Source organism: Urocampus carinirostris, chromosome 11 (genome assembly GCF_059441175.1).
Source record: "Urocampus carinirostris isolate Australia breed hairy pipefish chromosome 11, RoL_Ucar_1.0, whole genome shotgun sequence".
In the NCBI taxonomy this organism is placed as follows: domain Eukaryota; kingdom Metazoa; phylum Chordata; class Actinopteri; order Syngnathiformes; family Syngnathidae; genus Urocampus; species Urocampus carinirostris.
In genome coordinates, this window is record NC_142359.1 from 2,240,722 (window position 1) to 2,259,893 (window position 19,172).

The window sequence follows — 19,172 nt, forward strand, 5'->3', positions numbered from 1 at the left end:
GAGCGGACGTTGACCTGACCAATATGGCCGCCGCGTAGGCACGCTAGTGAGCATCTGGTCTACTTTCGATACCGTATTTGTGATGTAAGCACTCTTTTTCGGGCCCCCAGTTGCTGAGCGCGCAGCCGGAGAAGATGTTCGTGCGCAATAAAGCGGCGCAGGTATTGGCGCTGACCTTCGTGGCCGAGTATCCGGCGCTGTGGCCCGATTTCTTCTTCGACATCCTGGCGCTGGTGGGCTCGGACCCCCGCGGCGTCGACATCTACCTGCGCACGCTCATGGCCATCGACGGCGAGGTGGTCGACAGGGACGTCCTTCATGCGCCGGAGGTACCGAGCACCCTTTTTTTACTGCTTGTTTGAACCCCAGAACGACCTAGCTTACTACCCTTATACAGGGATGTGATTTTTCCGACTATAGTCGGAATTCCGACTTTTTCGCTTTCACTTTTTCCATAGTTTACGTATTTTAAGTTAGTACCGCAAATTCCGGACTATAGAGCGCACCTGATTATAAGCCGCACCCACCACATTTTAAGAGGATAACCGCTTTTGTACTTACACAAGCCGCACCTGTATATCAGCCGCATGCGCCCACATTTAAACCATGTAACACAATCACAAATTTAAACCAAACCTGACTTTGAGTCCAGCGATTGTAACTAAATATAAAGTACACAGTCCAAAAACCACAGCCGGCAAAATGAACGTAACATGATACCGGTACTTAAGGTTAAATGCAGACCTGCAGAGTCCGGGTCCCGTTGAAAATAATCCAAGGAAAAAAATTGTATATTTCCAAAGGTAAAGGTGGGAAAAATATATATCCACCATTGTCCGCTGCGTCCATAAGCACGTCTCACCTTTACTCCACTTCCCGTCAGCCCCCGTTGTTTTCGCCCCTTCTTTTTGATTCGCCCGTGGAAAACATATCAGAATAAGTCTCTAAAATAAATACATTACAAAAATATACAGTTGCAAATATATATTATACATGGTTACACATATTTACAAAGAAAGACGTTACACCTAGAGAGTTTTCAAAGCTTTAATAATAATGTTACAACTTTCATCCCAAACTGTGCCTGTGAAGGGTAGTTAAACGCTACTAGCAACACGCTCGTAGCACAGTAAACGGCTCTGTTAAAAAAAACATACCGTACTTGTAAAAATCACGGTAAACCGTCCTCATCTTCCTCCTTATAACTGACGTCATCAAAGTCGTCTTCCCCAGTGTGGGAAAGAGACTGTCATATAGACGTCGTCCCACGCTCCCTTATTCATAAACACGCTAGCAAAGTAAAGTTTACGTGCAGCAGCTGTTTCCTTCTTTATCGGACTGCTCGATTGCTTTTAGCTTGAAAGCTGCGTCATGTGCCTTTCTTTTTGCATTTTGCATGATGAGGATATTTCTACGCTTATTTAATTTGTGCACAAGCTAAGAAGTTGCAGTCTTTTTCGGCGCATTTATTCCATCGGTCTAAATCTTACGTTTTGTACTCGAGCGCCGCTGGCGGCCGTTAGAAAAATGACATAAATTGGCCGCATCACTGAATAAGCCGCAGGGTTGAACGTTTGGGGGAAAAAGTAGCGGCTTATAGTCCGGAATTTACGGTATGTATACTTCTTTTATTGATTTTTAAAGCGTACTTTTATTTTCAAATCACTTGAGTCGGGGCAACATTTCCTCATACAATGTCGGGGTGACACGGAATTCAGTATACTGAAATTTGATTGGGCTCGAATGTGTCCATCTCTCTCCAATCCAATGAGATTTCAGTTCTTTGCCCTTAATGCTGCTAGCCAATGCTGGCCTTACGGATATATTACGTCTCGCTAAACGTACTCGCTTGTTAGCATTATTAGCCGCTAAGACCTCGTCGAGAATGGAAGAAGTCTGCCATCCAACAATTCAGAAGAAAAGACCTTATCACTGATCTTGCAGTATTTACAAAAAAAAATCAGATCTGTGGGCAAATGATTTTGTTATTTAAATCCTCTAAAGATGTTACTTAAATGATTAGTTCAAGCATGGTTTTGGACAAGTAAATTGCTTAAAACCCAGGAGCTTCATCCCTGCTTATAGCGCTTTTCAAGTCACTGAAGACCTCCCAAAAAGTTTTATAATATGCTTCACTGTAAAATGTGAACTGGAGTGCCACGTCCAATTTTGTTCACACAATATGTTCAACCCATTTTGTAACCATGACAATAAAGGTATATTCTATTCTATTCACACACATGGGTAAATCACCTGCCTACTTATAGGGGTTCCATGTTTTGCCCAGGTACGATTCAACATGTAACTCGGAGGATCCAGGAATCAAACCTGCGACCTCTCGGTCCCAAGAAGAGTGTTCTACTTCCTTGGGCTACTTCCGCTTTATATATATATATATATATATATATATATATATATATATATATAAACTAAATTGATAATCCAAAGTAGGGGTCTCCAAGTCTTCCGTCCATCCATTCTCCACACCGCTTATCTTCAGTAGGGTCGTGGGGGTGCTGGAGCCCATCCTAGCTATCTTCGGGGAGTGGGCAGGGGACACCCTGAAACGGTTGCTAGGAAAACTCACTCGCTAATTCCCACCTAGGGACAATTCAGACAGGCCAATTAACCTGACATGCATGTTTTTCGAATGTGGGAGGAAACCGGAGTGCCCGGAGGAAACCCACGCAAGCACGGGGAGAACACGCAAATTCCACACAGGAGGTTCGATTTCACAACTTCAGAACTGTGTTGCACACGCGCTAACCACTTCTTGTCGCAGGAAGCAGGTTGCTCTGAACGCGGAAGTGGGTCTTCCGTGGCGAGCGATGGCGGTGTTGGGAACGGAAAACGGGTCAGTAGCCGGGGCAGGAAAGCAAAAAACGTGGTCGGGATCAGAAACGAGTCAAAAGCCAGGAGAGGAGAGTAGACATGGTCAGGATCATAAAACGGGTCAAAGCAGTGGAACAGACGGGAGCAAAAACTGGTGGGAGTCAGGGTCGAAAAAGGCTTGCCTAGAGTAATCTGAGATTCGCAGACGGACTGACAACAGGTGACAGAAAGGAGTGGGTTTAAATAGGGACAGGGAGCCAATCGGAGTCTGAGGCAGTTGCCGCTAAAGGAGCAGGCACAGCTGAGTCACATCAGTAATCATGACAATAAAACATACTATTGTTAGGAATTAAATATTAAAATGTGTATCGTTTACCAAATTGTTCGAATGAGTTATCTGACTCCATTAACCAAACACAACCTATATTTTCTTAACAATGCGCGCTCGTTTCTTGATGGAAAGGAGACCGTCATTTCCACACGGGGGCAGATTTAATTTCTTAAATAATTTAACTAAGTGAACTCCATCAAATATATGGCCGAATTAGTGCCGCTCGAGTCTGTCAAGCTCCCTCTCTTCTGCCTTTCTTATTCGACCCACGTCTCTCCGCAAGCTGGTGTGCCGGCTCCTCCCATGGGCGTGCCAGGAAAAAAAAACCCATGTGGGGTCCACCCCCTCGCCTCGATGTCTGGAGAAACTCAAAACAGCAGAGCGTTTCTACGTCATCAGGGCCTTGTTCTCCAAACATTGTCCCGTTATCAAAATTCCCCAGCCAAAACATTCCGAATTTGGAACAGCGTGACCTGAAGCCCACTTAGTGGAAAATCTTCATTGCACTCGATAAATGTAACTTGTATTTAATCGTATAAAATCTTTTATAGTAAAATGTATAATAATCCTTCACTATCAACACAACACAAATTCATTCTCGTCGACTTTGTCCTCTGAGGGGCCTAAACTGCAACATAATCGTCTTCAATTTGTGTTTTTGCATTTTCTGTGCTGCGAATTTTCAGAGGTAAGTTGTGAAAAAAAAAGTTATTTTAGTTGTATATCCCACGCCATGCGCCGGCATCTGTCCAGGCATCCCGACGGAACACTTTGATCAAGGACGCCATGCGGGAGCAGTGCATCCCCAGTCTGGTGGAGTCCTGGTTCCAGATCCTGCAGACGTACCAGCAGAGCCACCCGGAGCTCACCTGCCAGTGCCTGGAAGTGGTCGGGGCCTACGTGTCCTGGATCGACCTGGGACTTATCGCCAACCAGCGGTGCGTCACCGTTAAGAATTTCTCCTCACACAAATTTTTGTCGAACGCTATTCTGATAACCATGTTTGGCTAGGGTTACTTTAACTGGATTACTTTCAATGACTTTTGGATTACTCCAATACCAAATATGTTAATAAAAGACAAAAGAAACGAAATAGGAATAAAATGATGACTCCCAACACGTGGTAAGCTTTCTCTCCTGGCTTTGATCTCCGGCAAAACTAACATAAAATGCGACAGAAAGAAAATGAAAATCAATCCAGACAGCTTGCCAACATCATTTTTGCCCTTCCATGTGTTCCGTTACTCCCCAAGCCTGCACAAAATGGAGTCATTTTATTCCTATTTCGTTTCTTTTGTCTTTTATGAGCATATTTGGTATTGGAGTCATCCAAAAGTAATCCAGTTAAAGTAACCCTACCCAACCCTGGTGACAACACGAGCTTAATATGACACATACTGCACAGCTGAGGTGCCTGCGGACCAGTTTTAAAAACAGCTTGTTAGTGCTTGGTCTTTGTGATTTTTTTTGGGGGGGTTGATAAGGACTATTTAACCCTCCTTCCAATTATTGACCTGGTTATAACATTTTAATAACATAGCGTGATAAGTTTTTATTTTAGAAATACAAATCCAACTGTAAATTTGTAGCCCTTGGCGCTAGATAGTATCTAAAAGTAGCTCTCGGCTTGATGGATAGAGGAGATTGCTTAAAAATTGTATTTTTTCTTATCACTCAGACATGGAAGACAGGAAAGAGGTCTAAATATAATGGAAGCTAGAGCTCTCGTTGGTGATAGGAATAAGTGAAGAGGTGTTGTGAAAGGATAGTGGGATACTTGGACGGTTTCTATGATGCGGCAGGGGTAAACCAGCAAAAGCTGTCGGGACCTGCTGTTGAACAGAAGAGTGTGAGTGACATGGCCGCTTTCTCGTGTCCCATTTGAGTGAGGGACGAAAGCATGACCAACTTAGGTGCCAAGGTGCCCAACCTGTTAGGGTGTTAAGGCATTTGGTTTGGCCATGGTCTAAAAATAGTTCTATCTTTGTTTTTTGCTACTTTTTCCCCTTTAATTTGTTTATTCTGTATGCGTTTGTCTTGCTGTCGGTCACCCCTCTCGAGGGATATGACCAGGGTAGATAGATAGAAGACATGAAAATATTGAGAGACGAGTGTGATTTACCCATCACCTTCACAGTTAGACTACCTAGTAGCTTCAAGACCGTTCCTACATTTGTGACTACGTCAAGTTTGTGTCTTTGTTTAGAGAACCTGCTCAACAAAAGGCCTCTTCAGATTGTTTTTGTTGCTTTCATCCATAAATTGCCAGTTATTATGTCTCTCTATATCTCTATATCTGTCTCTCTCTAGATATCTTTCTCTCTGTATCTCTATCTCTATATATCTCTATCTCTACCTACCCACGCACGTCATATCCCTCGAGAGGGGTGATCGAACCATGCACAAAAATGACTTTAAAAGGGAAAAGCGGAAAAATGTGAACAGGAAGAAAAGAAAACCGCAGGGAAAAGTAGACAAAGAAAAAGCAAAAAAAAAAGAAAATGAAGTAACAAATAAAAGAAAAAGATGAAACTACAGAACAAATTTTGAAAAAATGCAAGAAAAAAAGAAAAGTAGAACGAAATAAAGAAAAAGGGATAAGAAGGAAAAATGAAATGATCTGCATTTCTATAGCGCTTTTCAAGTCAATGAAGACTTCCCAAAGCGCTTTACAATGTGCTTCACACTTCCCAATAGCGGCCTTGCAGCCATGTAAGGTGCTAACCTGCTTATTGGGGGCATTAGGGGTTCAGTGTCTTACCCAAGGAGACTTCCACATGTAACACAGAGAAGCCGGCATTCGAACTGCGATCTCTTGATCCCAAGACGAGCTCTACCTCCTGAGCCACTGCCGCCCCAGGTCTCTTTAATTGCGCCTGTCTTACATTTAAATAATTAGCAAAAATATCAAAACAATCTTTTTGCCAACATTGTACTTCTACTAAAAAGTGTGATTAAATACAGTTCTGTATCGTCCAACCAATGGAACATATCCACTAATTCAGTGTTTTTCAACCAGTGTGCCGTGAGACCTTGTCTAGTGTGCCGCTGGAATTTGCCGAATTTTATCTTTCCCAAAAAATCAAGCCATTTTTCAGTATTTTTGCTATCTTCAGACAAGGAACTGTAATAGTCATCCATATCAGTAGGTGGCAGTAGATTTTTATATACTAATTATCTGCTCATGAGGTAGCACAGTACATTTAATAACTTTGTTTAACAAAGCGGTTTAAGATTGCACTGTAAAAGAATAAAAACATAAATAAAGCACATCATTCTTTTTTATTTTAAGTATTATTTTCTTATGAGGTAGTATAGTGAAATATTTGACATCATTTTATTTTCAAACATTTTAGACGGACGGCGTGCCTCAGAACTTTTTTATAAATAAAAGTGTACTTTGGTTCAAAAAGCCTTGAAAAACACTGCACTAATTGTGAAATTTATGTAAGAAAAGAGAAACCATTGTTGTAAAAACAACAAGCGTGGCCCGTGCAACCTTACCAATATCCAGCTCAGTAGCCTAGATGGTAGTGTGCCGGCTTTGAGACTGGGAGGTCGCTGGTTCGCGCCTCGACCGACACATACCTAATTGGTATAATGGCGGCGCCCTCTGGCTGCGGCTGCACCGACTCGCTACAACGGGTCAGGTGTATCGACATTTCGTTCTATGTACATTGTTACAAAGAATGACAATACAAAGGAAATTATTATTATTATTATTATTATTATTATTATTATTATTCCATTAGCCAATTTATTAAAATGTGTTGCCGGAAAGCCAGCAGAATGTCACTTGATTTGGTTTTGGGAGTGTTCTTTAATGGTTTGGTTGCCACTCTTGGGATTGATGTCGCTCACCACTGTTTCAAGAGACGCTCCCAGTTTTTGTGCGCTTGGGTCTTGACTCAAATTTTCAGTCATAAAGTGCAAAATTTGAATACAGTGCAAACAATGAGGTGCACAGATGAGTAAAAATATCATTCAAATCGACACACACACCTAAAGTGAATACAGAAGCAGAACAAATGAAGGTCTCTTTGCTTCGCTTCTGGTTTTAAGTTTTCTACACATTTCGAGTGAATGTAGCTACTGTTAGGAATTAATCGAATTGGTGTCGTTCGAGTCTCTGTCAAGCCTCCTATCTCGTTCTCTCCTCTCGACCCACGTTTTTCCCGCAAGCTGGTGTGCCGGCTCCTCCCATTGGCGTGCCTGGAAAGCCCCCACGTGGGCTCCACCATTTCTTAAAAGAGCGTCGCTATGTCTGAAAAACTCATAACAGCAGAGCGTTTATCAAAACAATGCCTGCCGTCCTCCGTCAGAGTCCTTATAGCAACAGAACTAGACAAAATATTCTGCATTTGAATCAGCGTGACCTGTCATTAGACTTAAGCCAACTCAGTGAAAATCTTCATTGCACTCAATAAATGTAACTTGTATTTAATCGTATAAAATCCTTTATAGTAGAATGTATAAAATCCTTCACTACGTACATGTCATATTTACGGCAACCCTAGACAAGGTTTTAGCTGACGTGCTACACATGTGGCGGCAGGTTCGTGGACCTTCTCCTCAGCCACATGTCGGTGGAGGAACTGCGCGAGGAGGCCTGCGACTGTCTGCTGGAGATCGTCAACAAGGGCATGGACCCCGTAGACAAGACCAAGTTGGTGGAGTCGCTGGCTCAGGTGCTGCAGTCGGCGGGTTTCTTCTACATCGAGCAGGTCGGCCCCCGTCCCGATTGTTCTGCTGAATTTTAGGGTTGGATTTTAAGTGAAGTGCTTGAAAACCTTGCCATGTTTAGCTGCTGTCTGGCTCGAAAAAAAACACGCATTACACAGGGTTCGTATGGGTGCTTAATCTTTGAAAATCTTTCATTCATTCATTCAAAAATGCTTGAATTTTAGGTGAAGTGCTTGAAATTGTTGCCATGTTTCTTGGCTGTCACACCAAATAGACCACGCAATAAATGAAGAATAAATTAAAAGGTATAAGTAGGCCTAAACGTATTTGCTCAAGGTGTGTATTTCTAATCAGTTGATGTTCCTTTTGACCGTTTCTTAGTCTTGCTGTCTTTGTTTAAAGGTGTTGGTGCTTTTCCATGGAGGTGGTCTTTTGTCTTTGTTTAAACATACCAGTACTTTTCCTGACCCAGAGTGTGTGTGTACGGTGAGCGAGAACGAGCCAGTTGCTTGTCCTCCCGCGACTCTCCCTGCTACAGCTGTTTAAAAATTTAACAAGTCTTTGCCTGATGTTTTTTCTACCGTTGGCCAATTCATAGCTCTCCCACACATCAGTGGCCTGCTACTTGGACCCCACAGTAAGATTCATCAAAGCCAACAAGAAGAAAACGTTCTTTAGATCAACACTGGACTTCTTCCTTTGAAGGTCCTGGAGATATTGAAGAATTGGCCTTATAAGTGCTTGGATTTGGCCATGAAAATGTGTACGAACCCTGTAAAACCAAACTTTGCGTAGGTGCTGGTATAAAGAGTGACCACTGTTCAAAAAACGGATTTGCGATAACCGGGTCGAAGTTGCTTCATGTGGTGTTCACGCGTTCTGGCTGGTGCTTCTCGAAGGAGGAAGATGTGGACTTCCTGGCCAAGTTCTCGCGCCTGGTCAATGGGATGGGCCAGAGTCTGGTCCTGAGCTGGACCAAGCTGGCCAAGGCCGGCAGCGCCGAGGACGCCGGCGCCGCCCTGGAGGCACTGGAGGCCAAAGTGACTCTGGTGCTCCGCCTCCTCATGCACCCAGACGACGACATCTCCGCCAACGTGGTGACTTTTTGCTACGAGTACCTGCACGTCCTCAAACAGGTACCTCATCCCGAACGGTTTGTTCTTTGTCTTAATGCTTCTCAACCAGTCGAGACTTTGTCTGGTGTGCTGCGGAAAACAGTCCAATTTCATCTAATTATTGACTACAAATAATTTATCTGCAACAATCCGACAATGTTTGAGTATCTGTTTGATCGCCTATCCATAAAACTACTTTTTCCCGGAACATTGGGTGGCAGCAGATTGCTATTTGCATTGCACTTTAAGAAAAGCAAATCAAATCAAGTCCTGTTTATTTATTTGGCCCTTAATCACAAAGAGTCTCAAAGGGCTGCACAGATCAAAGAATATTGCAAACCACAGACTATTATGATACCATCCCCTGATCTAAAACCCACATGAGGGCAAATAATACACAGATATTCTCAACATAAAATATAGGTTATTCATAAGCTATACAATAATAGTGTGTTTTGAGCTTAGATTTAAACATTTCCACTGAGGTTGCAGACCGAATCTCGGGGGGAAGAGCATTCCACAGCACCGGGGCCCGAATGGAGAAAATTTCTTCTTGGCTCTTGGGATAACTAGTAGACCAGCGTTTTCAGAGCGAAGGCTCCGGACCGGAACATAGGGGGATATTAAATCTGAAAGAAATGAGGGAGCAAGTCCATGCATGATTTTGTATACTACCAACAGAACTTTCAAATCACATCTTAAGTTAACTGGGACCTAATGCAGGTTAGCTCAAATCGGGGTCATGTGATCAAACTTTCTTTTCTTAGTTAAAAGCCTTGCCGCAGCATTTTGTACCAGCTGAAGGCTCTTGATTTTGGATTTCGGGAGACCGGAGAGTAGGGCATTGCAGTCAACAAACGCATGAATTATAATCTCTCATCCGACTGAGAGCAATGTTGCAAAGATGGAAAGTTAAATGGTGCCATGAAAACAACCCCTTTAAAATCCAGTGCTAGAATTTTGCTCATTTATTTTCTCTTTCCTCAATCTCTCAATCTTTTTTGCTTGATGAATTTTCTTATTTGACTAAAATGGAAAATACAATAAACTGATTTCCTAAAACTACAATGTTCGTGCGCTAGTAGAGAATCATCTCATGCTTTGAGATGAGGAACTGCAGTCCCTTTATTTTTACCACGTTCATTGGCACATGAGAATATTAAGACTTGAATCCAGATGAAGACGAAAATAGCTTAAAAATGTCTTTGTCAATATTTTTGTGAAAATATTCATCTCTACGTGAGTCACTACCGCCACAAATAGATTGATTCCCATTAAAGACATTTGGATCACAACAGCCTACGTTTTTAGTTTAGGCTATATTGTTGCTCAGGCATGTCCAAAGTCTGGCCTGGGGGCCAGTTCCAGCCCGTGATCACATTTTTACTGGCTTCCTCCATCTGTCAAATGTTGACTGCAGTATGAAATAATGGCCACCTTGCCCCTTAGCTTTCTGTGAGAATTTTAGCCAATTTCTGACATGCTGACTGTAGTTAAAAGAAAAAAAAAAAGAAAGTTGACTGTGAGGGCTGCCACTTCACATAGAGGTGAAAATGGGAGTATTTTTTTCACCAAAATTCGAAGCAACTGTGTCTGCCTAATTTGCCGAGAGACCGTGGCTTTTGTCAAAGAATATAATATCAAAAGGCACTGCTATAAGAAACATGCTGACTACAAAAAAATGGAAACAGTGAAGCAACTGAAAGCTGAACGACTTCGCGAGTCAATGGAAAATGCCACAAAGGCAAGCTAGGAGGTCGCAATGCCGATCGCCAAGCACTGCCGATCGCCAAGCACTGCAAGCCTTTGACGGCTGTTGAATTTATGAAAACTGTTCAAAGAATGCCAGGCTCAATAATCGGACCTCAGACATTTTCAGCTTACCAAATCTAGTCCGCTTTCTGAAAATTCTGGAAACCCTTGTTGTAGCCTATGTCTTCAATTCAATCGTTAATACTTTTATTTGTGTATTTCTATAGGGGTTGTACTCAGATGTTTTCGATGAAAGAAGTCAAGTCACATTTATGACTCCCTTAATCACAGAAATGTCTCAAAGGACTGCACAGGATTACAATGACACCAGCGCCTGATCTTAAACCAACATGCGGGCAAGGAAAAACTCAAAACCTCAGCGTGAGGGAAACAAAAACCTTGAAGGGGCCTCACAAGTGGTCATTTCCCTTCCAGGATGACCAGGGTGGAATAGATTTAGCATTGAGTTACAGTACACAAACAATAGTAAACATCAATAAAAGAAAACACTAGGTAACATGTTGAAATTTGTTCGGAAAGTCCATAACAGCATCAACGCAGCTTTGGGGCCAGCTGCGGCTCATTGACTTATTGGCTTCCCTCCTATTTGAGCTTGGTGCTCTCACTCACCCTTTGTCAGTCCGTCAACGAACCTCTGGGTTTAGACCCTGCCCGGTTTCCTGCTTGTGTTTCTTGTCCGGTATCGTTCCCGTCTATTTTGTCTTGTTTAATATCGATCTCCGTTATCGTTCCTGTCTATTTTTGTCCTGTTTGATATCGATCTCTAGTGTCTTGTAGCGTTCCCGTCTAGTTTGCCCTGCTTAATATCGATCTCCAGTATCGTTGCTGTCTATTTTTGTTCTGTCTGATTTAGATCTCCAGTGTGTGTTAGCGTTCCCGTCTAGTTTGCCCTGTTAAATTTCGATCTTCAATGTCTGGTAGTGTTTCCGTTTATGTGCTTTAACTTAAAAAAGTTGAAAAAACATTGCTCTAACTCACTCTTATGTGATTGACAGCTGCCCGAGCTGAACGACAGTCAGAAAAACAACGTGGAGGTGAGTGTGTGTGCTTGGAGTTGTTGACGTGTGAGACACGGCTCATGGTCTTTCTATGAGCAGGCAATCATGTTGGCCGTCATCAAGAAGCTGACGTACGACGACGAGTACAATTTCGACAACGAGGTATTTTCACGTCCCGTCACGTGCCACGCATGTATCCGCCACGCTGACATGCTAATGCCCGCGGCAGGGTGAGGACGAGGCCATGTTTGTGGAGTACAGGAAGCAGCTGAAGATGCTCCTGGACCGCCTGGCCCAGGTGTCCCCGGAGCTGGTCCTAGAGTCTGTTCGCAGAATCTTCAACGAGACCATGCGGTGAGCCACCAGCGCACGAACCGTGTCATGGGCGCTTAGGCTGTTTTTATCGGGGTCTGTACGAATGCTTGAAATCCTTGATCATGCTTGAATTTTAAGGTTGTGTTTTCAAGGTCAAGGAAATGCTTGAAATGGGTGATATTGCCATGTTTCTTGGCAGTCTGACTAGACCAGGGGTGTCAAACTCATTCTAACTCGGGGGCCACACGATAGAACAAACATTCTGTCGGGGGCCGGACAAGTAGATTAGAGAGAAAGAAAAAGAGAGAGAAAGAAATAAGAGAAAGAGCAAGGGAAAAGGAGAGAGGTCGGGACAAAGAAAGAGAAAGAGAGCGAAGGAGAGAGCGCGAGAAAGAAAATATAAAAAGTCGTGAGAGAGGGGGGAAAAGAAAGGAAGAGGAAGAAAGAAATCCAAAGAGAAATAGAAAGACAGAAGAAGAGAAAAGAAAGTGCGAAGGGTAGGAAGAGAGAAAAGGAAAAGAGAGAAAAGAAAGTTAGAGCAAATGAAGTTAAAAATACACAGAAAGAGAAAGAGACAAAGAGCAACAAAGGAAAAGAAAAATAGAGACACAGAGAGTGAAAGAGAGAGAGTGGGAGAAAAGGGGTGGAAAAGAGAGAAAGCGAGAGAAACAAATACAGTGTCTTTGTTCGAGGCAACTGGCTTTGGCAACATGAAGTTGACATACTTCAACCTGACGCTTGTTTTTCTCTTGCGCTTCTCTGAGCCTTGTGTCGCGGGCCGGATTCAATCCCTTAGCGGGCCTAATCTGGCCGCGGGCCGCCTGTTTGACACCTGTGCTTTAGAACATGGAATAAATGAAGAATTTTCTTTTAAAAGTGCGTGAAAATGGCAGACATGCCTGCTTTTAGTCATCATGGTGTTGTCATTTGAGCCCACCCTGGTCACACCCAAGAGGACAGCTCTTTTCAGAAATCCAGCTCTTTTGGCTCCCATCGGCTCCTCAGATTTTTTTTTTACTTTTCTTTTATGATATACTATCAATAACGTTAAAAAAAAGATACGCCACATTATTTATTAACTCGTAATTTGGTATATTTTGCAGGGAATCTTGAAAAACACGTGAAATATTCACAGTTTTTTACACCGAATAGATTTCAAGTCGAACAATAAAACCTAACTCCTGAAAATGCAAAACAATCAAATTAAATTATATTTAAATATGAAATCTCCAGTGCTATAAATAAATGATGAAATGAAAAAAACACCCTATAATTCTATTTTGACCCTAATCCTTTAAAAAATATGCAAAAAAATATAAATTTGAGTAAAACAAAAAGCATCTGTTTAACAGTTGATTGAAAGATTGAATGGACTCGTTATATTTAAAATGAGTCCAAATTTGGCTCATTTTTCTGCTTTTTATACAGTTTTTTTTATTTATTTTTTGTTTTTAGTATTGAACTCAATTATTAACCAACATCTATAGAGCCCGTCAGCACGGCAACGCAGTGGTTAGCGCGTGTGCGGCACAGTTCTGAGGTCATGAGATCGAACCTCCCTGTGTGGAGTTTGCATGTTCTCCCCGTGCTTGCGTGGGTTTCCTCCGGGCACTCCGGTTTCCTCCCACATTCCAAAAACATGCATATTGGGTCCAAATTATCCCTAGGTGTGAATGAGTGAGTGAATTGTCTGTCCCTGTGTGCCCTGAGACTGGCTGGCAAGCAGTTCAGCCGAAGATGGCTGGGATGGGCTCCAGCACCCCCGCGACCCTTCTGTGGATAAGCGGTGCAGATAATGGATGGATGGATCTATGGAGCCCTTCCAATGTTTGTAAACAAGTGTGACGTAGCATTATTGAAGCAGAATGGCAGAATTCATGTCAGTTTATAGCAGCCCATTGATACAAAAAGATCATAGATAGTGCTGGGAATTAAATATTAAAATGTATCTTTCACCAAATTGTTCGAATGAGTTATCTGACTCCATTAACCAAACACATCCTACATTCACCTAACAATCCGCGCTCGTTTCTTGAAGGAAAAGATGGACAAGAGACCGGCATTTCCACACAGGGGCAGATTTAATTTCATAAACAATTTAACTAAGTGAACTCCATCGAATATGGCACATTTAGTGTCTTTGGAGTCTCTCTCAAGCCTCCTTACTCTCGTTTTCCCGCTTATCCTCTCGGTCCATGTTTTTCCGCAAGCTGGTGTGCCAGCTCCTCTCTTGGGCGTGCCAGGGAAGCCCCCTGGGCTCCACCATCTCGGAGAAGAGCGCCGCGATGTCTGGACCAATCCAAACAATGTCTGCCGTCCTCCGTCAGAGTCCTGTTATCAACAGAACCAGCCAAAATATTCTGCATTTGGATCAGCGTGACCTGTCATTGAACTTAAGCCTACTGGGTGAAAATCTTCATTGCACTCAATAAATGTAACTTGTATTCAATCGTATAAAATCTTTTATGGTCAAATGTATAACATTCTTCAATAGGAACAGCGCAAAATAGGACTAAGTATGTGCTAGCAGCAAGATAGCGACTTTTAGTCATCATAGTAAAAAAAAAAAAAACCTTTCTTTTGATCGTGTCTTTGAAGGTACTGGAAAACTTGTTTTGATGGTGCGTAAAATTGTCCATGAAAAAGGTGTCCGAACCCTGTCTATGTATATGGCAGGAAGTGGCAGGGTGCCTCCTTCATGGAGGTGGAGGTGGCCATCCGTTTACTGTACATGCTGGGAGAAGCTTTACCCGCTTCACACGGGGCTCACTTCACCGGGGACGCCGTCAAGACTGGAGCGCTGCAGAACATGATGACCACGGTGAGCGAAACACACCACGATTATCATCACACAACTAAATGTCAACCAAGGAACTACGATTTGTAGAAATATCTTAAAATACTCGAAGCTAGGTTCGCTTGTTTTTGCCTTTTTTTTTCAGTTGGTGACGTGCGGCGTGAGCGACTACCCGCACACGGCCGTCTCTTTAGAATTCTTCGAGACGGTGGTCCGATACGACAAATTCTTCATCGTGGAACCGCAGCACATTCCAAACGTTTTGGTACGGAGATTTCATAGAATTGAATTTTCTTTATTGCATTCAATAACGACGGAATTTGACACTATGGAATTGACATAGAATAAGGACTTAACCCGTTAACGTTCTCAGAAGCAAATACGTGTCTGTACCGTGTCACCAGAAATCCATCATGCCACATCAAAGCGGAGCTGCCACGAACGGCTGCCTTTTCCAGCAGCTGCCCTATTGTTTTATTGTCTGCTCCTATCTTCGGTGTTTTTTCTTCCCGTTTTGACAACTACACTATGGATTACTTCTATCCTTTGGGACATGGGTTTTAGCGCACAAAAATGTGTGTATTCAAGGAATTTCAACTCCTTGCTCTGAAGAATTCTCTGAAGGGGCCTATCGTGGAAGAAGAGCCGGAGCTAGCGAAGCGGCTAGCGGCGTTATAAGTCTTCGGTACCATCCGTAATCATGGTAAATGCGAACTCACGACCAAATAAGATCATCGAGTGCTGGTGGAAAACATCGAAGCGCACAGGGAGCGCAGTTGCTGTGTTTTGCGGAAACGTGGCTCACGTTTACCATTCCGGACGCTAACGTGTAGCCACCCGGAGCTATCCGGCTTCAATGCCGCTAAACAGAGACACGAAAGCCGGGGGGAATCGGAGAGGAGGCGGACTTGCTAACACGAGGTGGTGTATCTCTGGATTTTCACAAAGAGAAGTTTTCCATCTGCCGCAGGGATGTCGAACTTTTGGACTGGCGTGACGTCATCCACTTCGCTACAAGCACCCCTAGGGCATCATTTTCATCTGTTAATAAACAACGGGGTAGACTGCTGGAAGTGGGAATTTTCTCTACGGGGATGAATAAAGTATCTATCTATTATTGGGAAGTGCAAACATGTGGGATTCAAGATATGATTTCATCACAGAAACATCACGATCTGAAGCAAGGAACCTGAAAAGTGCAAAGCTCACCAAACAATGTTCCCCCTTTTTTCGCACGGGTCTGAGCGTTCACACAAGTCAGTGAGCAACGCTTGAAACAACAGTGAGCTACGGCAATCCCAAGTGTGGCAACTAAGTCATTATCAAACATGTCCAAAACTTGACATCACGTTACATTTTGCGGAGATTCCGGAGAGGCAAAAAAAAAATTCACTTTTGAATGAATCGATTAGGCGCAGGGCTGGAATGGGACGGGAGATTGAAGCGCATGTTCAATGAATTCTACATCAAATCGACATTTCATTTTCATGAAGTAGGCAGTAGCTCGGGAGGTAGATCGCTCGTCTTGGGATCAAGGGATCCCAGTTCGAATCCCGGCTTGTCTGTGTTACATGTCGAAATGTCCTTGGGTAAGACACTGAACCCCCAATACCCCCAATAAGCAGGTTAGCGTCTTACATGGCTGCAATACAAGGCCGCTATTGGGAAATGTGAAGCACACTGTAGAGCGCTTTGGGAAGTCATTGACTTGAAAAGCGCTATAGAAATGCAGTTCATTTCATGAATTATAATAATGTGATTATAATAACTATTTTAATGCAAAATACAGAGAGTAAACAACACAGCCCAAAAGATCATCGGTTGCTCCCTGCCCAGCAATGTTCCCTGTAATTTTCAACGGGTCTGAGCGTTCACACAAAGTCGGTGAGCAACGCTTGAAACAACAGTGAGCGACGGCAATCACAAGCGTGGCAACTAAGTCATTATCAAACATGTCCAAAAGTTGACATCAAGTTACATTTTGCTGAGTTTCCGGCAATGCAAAATTATTTTTCGCTTTTGAATTCATTGACTCATGTACGATTGCAAAGGTTGCAGGGCCTACAAACGTCATTTGTTTTTACAATTCTTTCACAAGAATTCCATTTTTTTTTCCTGGTATCTTTTGTCGCATAATACTAACATTTTTGGGGGCTTATTGAGTCGGTTGCACGATACACAACTGTATTTAATTAATTTTTTTTGTGGAAGTACAATGTTGGCAACAAGATTAACTTGATATCATTGGAAATTATTTGAATGCAACACAAACTATCTATCCCTCGATATCTCTCTATCTCTCTCCTACTCTATCTTTTACTCTCTCTCTCTTACTCTATCTCTCTCTCTTACTCTCTCTCTATTTCTCTCTACTCTATCGCTAAAAGAGAAAAATAAGATGAAAGGTTATAAGTATAGTCCAAAATATTCATGCGATAGTGCTTGGAGACTGGCCTAATTTGTAATAAGAGTGCATTGAGACTAGTGCATATATATTTTTTTGAAACGTTGGCACTAATTGATCATTAATGTCACTGCTCGCCAAAGTCATTTTCCCCCTCATTTTAGATGGCGTTTCTGGACCAACGAGGATTAAGACACAACAGTCCCAAAGTCCGCAGTCGGGTGGCCTACCTCTTCTCGCGCTTCATCAAAACACTACAGTGAGTTCCGTTTTCATCCAGCAACATTTGCGTTTCCTGACGTTTGGTTTTCCTCCTAGCAAACACATGACCTCGTTCATCGAAGACATCCTGACTCGGATCCAGGACCTCCTGGAACTGGCTCCACCCGTACGTCATCCTCACGGCAACCGTTTTCCAGGGGACCTTAGCTGACTCGCTGTCTTTTGGCGTCTCGCAGGATAAGGCTCTGACGGCGGCGCTGACCAGCGACGACCAGCTTTTTATGTTCGAGGCGGCCGGCGTGCTGATCGTGAGCGGGGAGAGTCCTCTGGAGAGGAAGCAGGCCCTGATGCGGGGCCTCCTGGCGCCCCTCATGGACGCCTTCCGCCTGCTGCTGGACAAGCTTCCCCTGGAAAGCGACGAGGAGACGCAGGCGGCCATCGCCGACTGCCTCAGCCATGCCGTCGGATTCGTAAGGTGAATGGGAATATGAACCCTGGCGCGAAAAAATACAGGCTGTTCCAAAAGTCTTGGGTATATTTTGACATTTAAGGATTAAAATTTATAATTTCGATTTTCTGATGCAATGTTCAATCAGTGTCAATTGTAATGTCCATTTCCTCAGATGTACTTGACATACAAGTTAAAATATATCGTGGGATCAGTGTCTGAAATCGGGGCATGCATCTTTTACGTCGGGTGTACTTTTTCAAGGGGGAAAAAACAACTGAAAGATTTTTTAAAAAAATCAAACGTTTGCTTTATTCCGATTTTGAAATCTCTGTTCGGTTTGGAAATTTCGGTTCGTTTGGCAATTTGCTTACTCGGCAACCAATCAGAAGCCTGCATCGAATAACTTCCGGACTTTCCCGAGCGTTCTAAGGTCGTGCATTTGCATATCATTTCCAATGTGGATGCACAGAGAACTCGAGGAAAAATGGATAAGTGGTTAGTAATCAAGCCAAAGAAGAACGATTCAAAAGAAGCTCACAAAATTGATGACGCTACAAAACGTAAACGTACATGAAAAGCATCGTGGAAAGGGGAGTTCACGTGGCTTTTAGCAGACGAGGCAACGCAAACATTGCATGAATGAAGATGAGTTAATACAGGTACATACTGATGGCAGATGAAAAACATGCAATGAATGTTATAAGTAGATGTATGATGAAAATCACATAGTCTCAAAGGGCTGCACGGACCACAGACCATTGCAAACTACAGGCTTTTGGGACACCATCCACTGATCTAAAACCGACACGAGGGCAAGGAAAAACTCAAAAACCTCAGGATGAGTCAAGTCAAGTTTATTTGTGACACCCTTCATCACAAAGAGTCTCAAAGGGCTGCACAGACCACAGATGATTGCAACCCACAGACTATTATGACACATCCCCTGATCTAAAACCTACATGAGGGCAAATAATACACACATTATCAACATAAAATATAGATTATTCATACGCTACAGAATAGAAATGTGTTTTAAGCCTGGATTTAAACAATCCCACTGAGGTTGCAGATCGAATCTCGGGGGGAAGAACATTCCACAGCACCAAAGCACCCAATGGAAAACACTGTTGGATTTCTTCTTGGCTCTTGGGATGACTAGTAGACCAGCGTTTTCAGTGCGAAGGCTCCGGACCGCAACATAGGGGGAAATATTAGATAAGAGGAAGAGAGAGTGATAGAAAAAGAGGGAGA

General features: G+C 43.0%; 1 protein-coding gene across 1 annotated transcript in view; it reads left to right on the forward strand.

The window, feature by feature from the left end:
* The window catches only part of xpot (exportin, tRNA (nuclear export receptor for tRNAs)), a 31,139-nt gene that overhangs the window by 5,122 nt on the left and 6,845 nt on the right, over positions 1 to 19,172 (forward strand). Inside the window, exons 6-17 of the mRNA XM_088347796.1 lie at positions 111 to 329; positions 3,917 to 4,101; positions 7,719 to 7,887; positions 8,746 to 8,982; positions 11,730 to 11,768; positions 11,832 to 11,894; positions 11,962 to 12,086; positions 14,724 to 14,868; positions 14,990 to 15,109; positions 17,413 to 17,507; positions 17,567 to 17,636; positions 17,707 to 17,945. Of these exons, the coding sequence (XP_088203922.1) occupies positions 111 to 329; positions 3,917 to 4,101; positions 7,719 to 7,887; positions 8,746 to 8,982; positions 11,730 to 11,768; positions 11,832 to 11,894; positions 11,962 to 12,086; positions 14,724 to 14,868; positions 14,990 to 15,109; positions 17,413 to 17,507; positions 17,567 to 17,636; positions 17,707 to 17,945 (1,706 nt within the window). The remainder of the gene's footprint in view (positions 1 to 110; positions 330 to 3,916; positions 4,102 to 7,718; positions 7,888 to 8,745; positions 8,983 to 11,729; positions 11,769 to 11,831; positions 11,895 to 11,961; positions 12,087 to 14,723; positions 14,869 to 14,989; positions 15,110 to 17,412; positions 17,508 to 17,566; positions 17,637 to 17,706; positions 17,946 to 19,172) is intronic.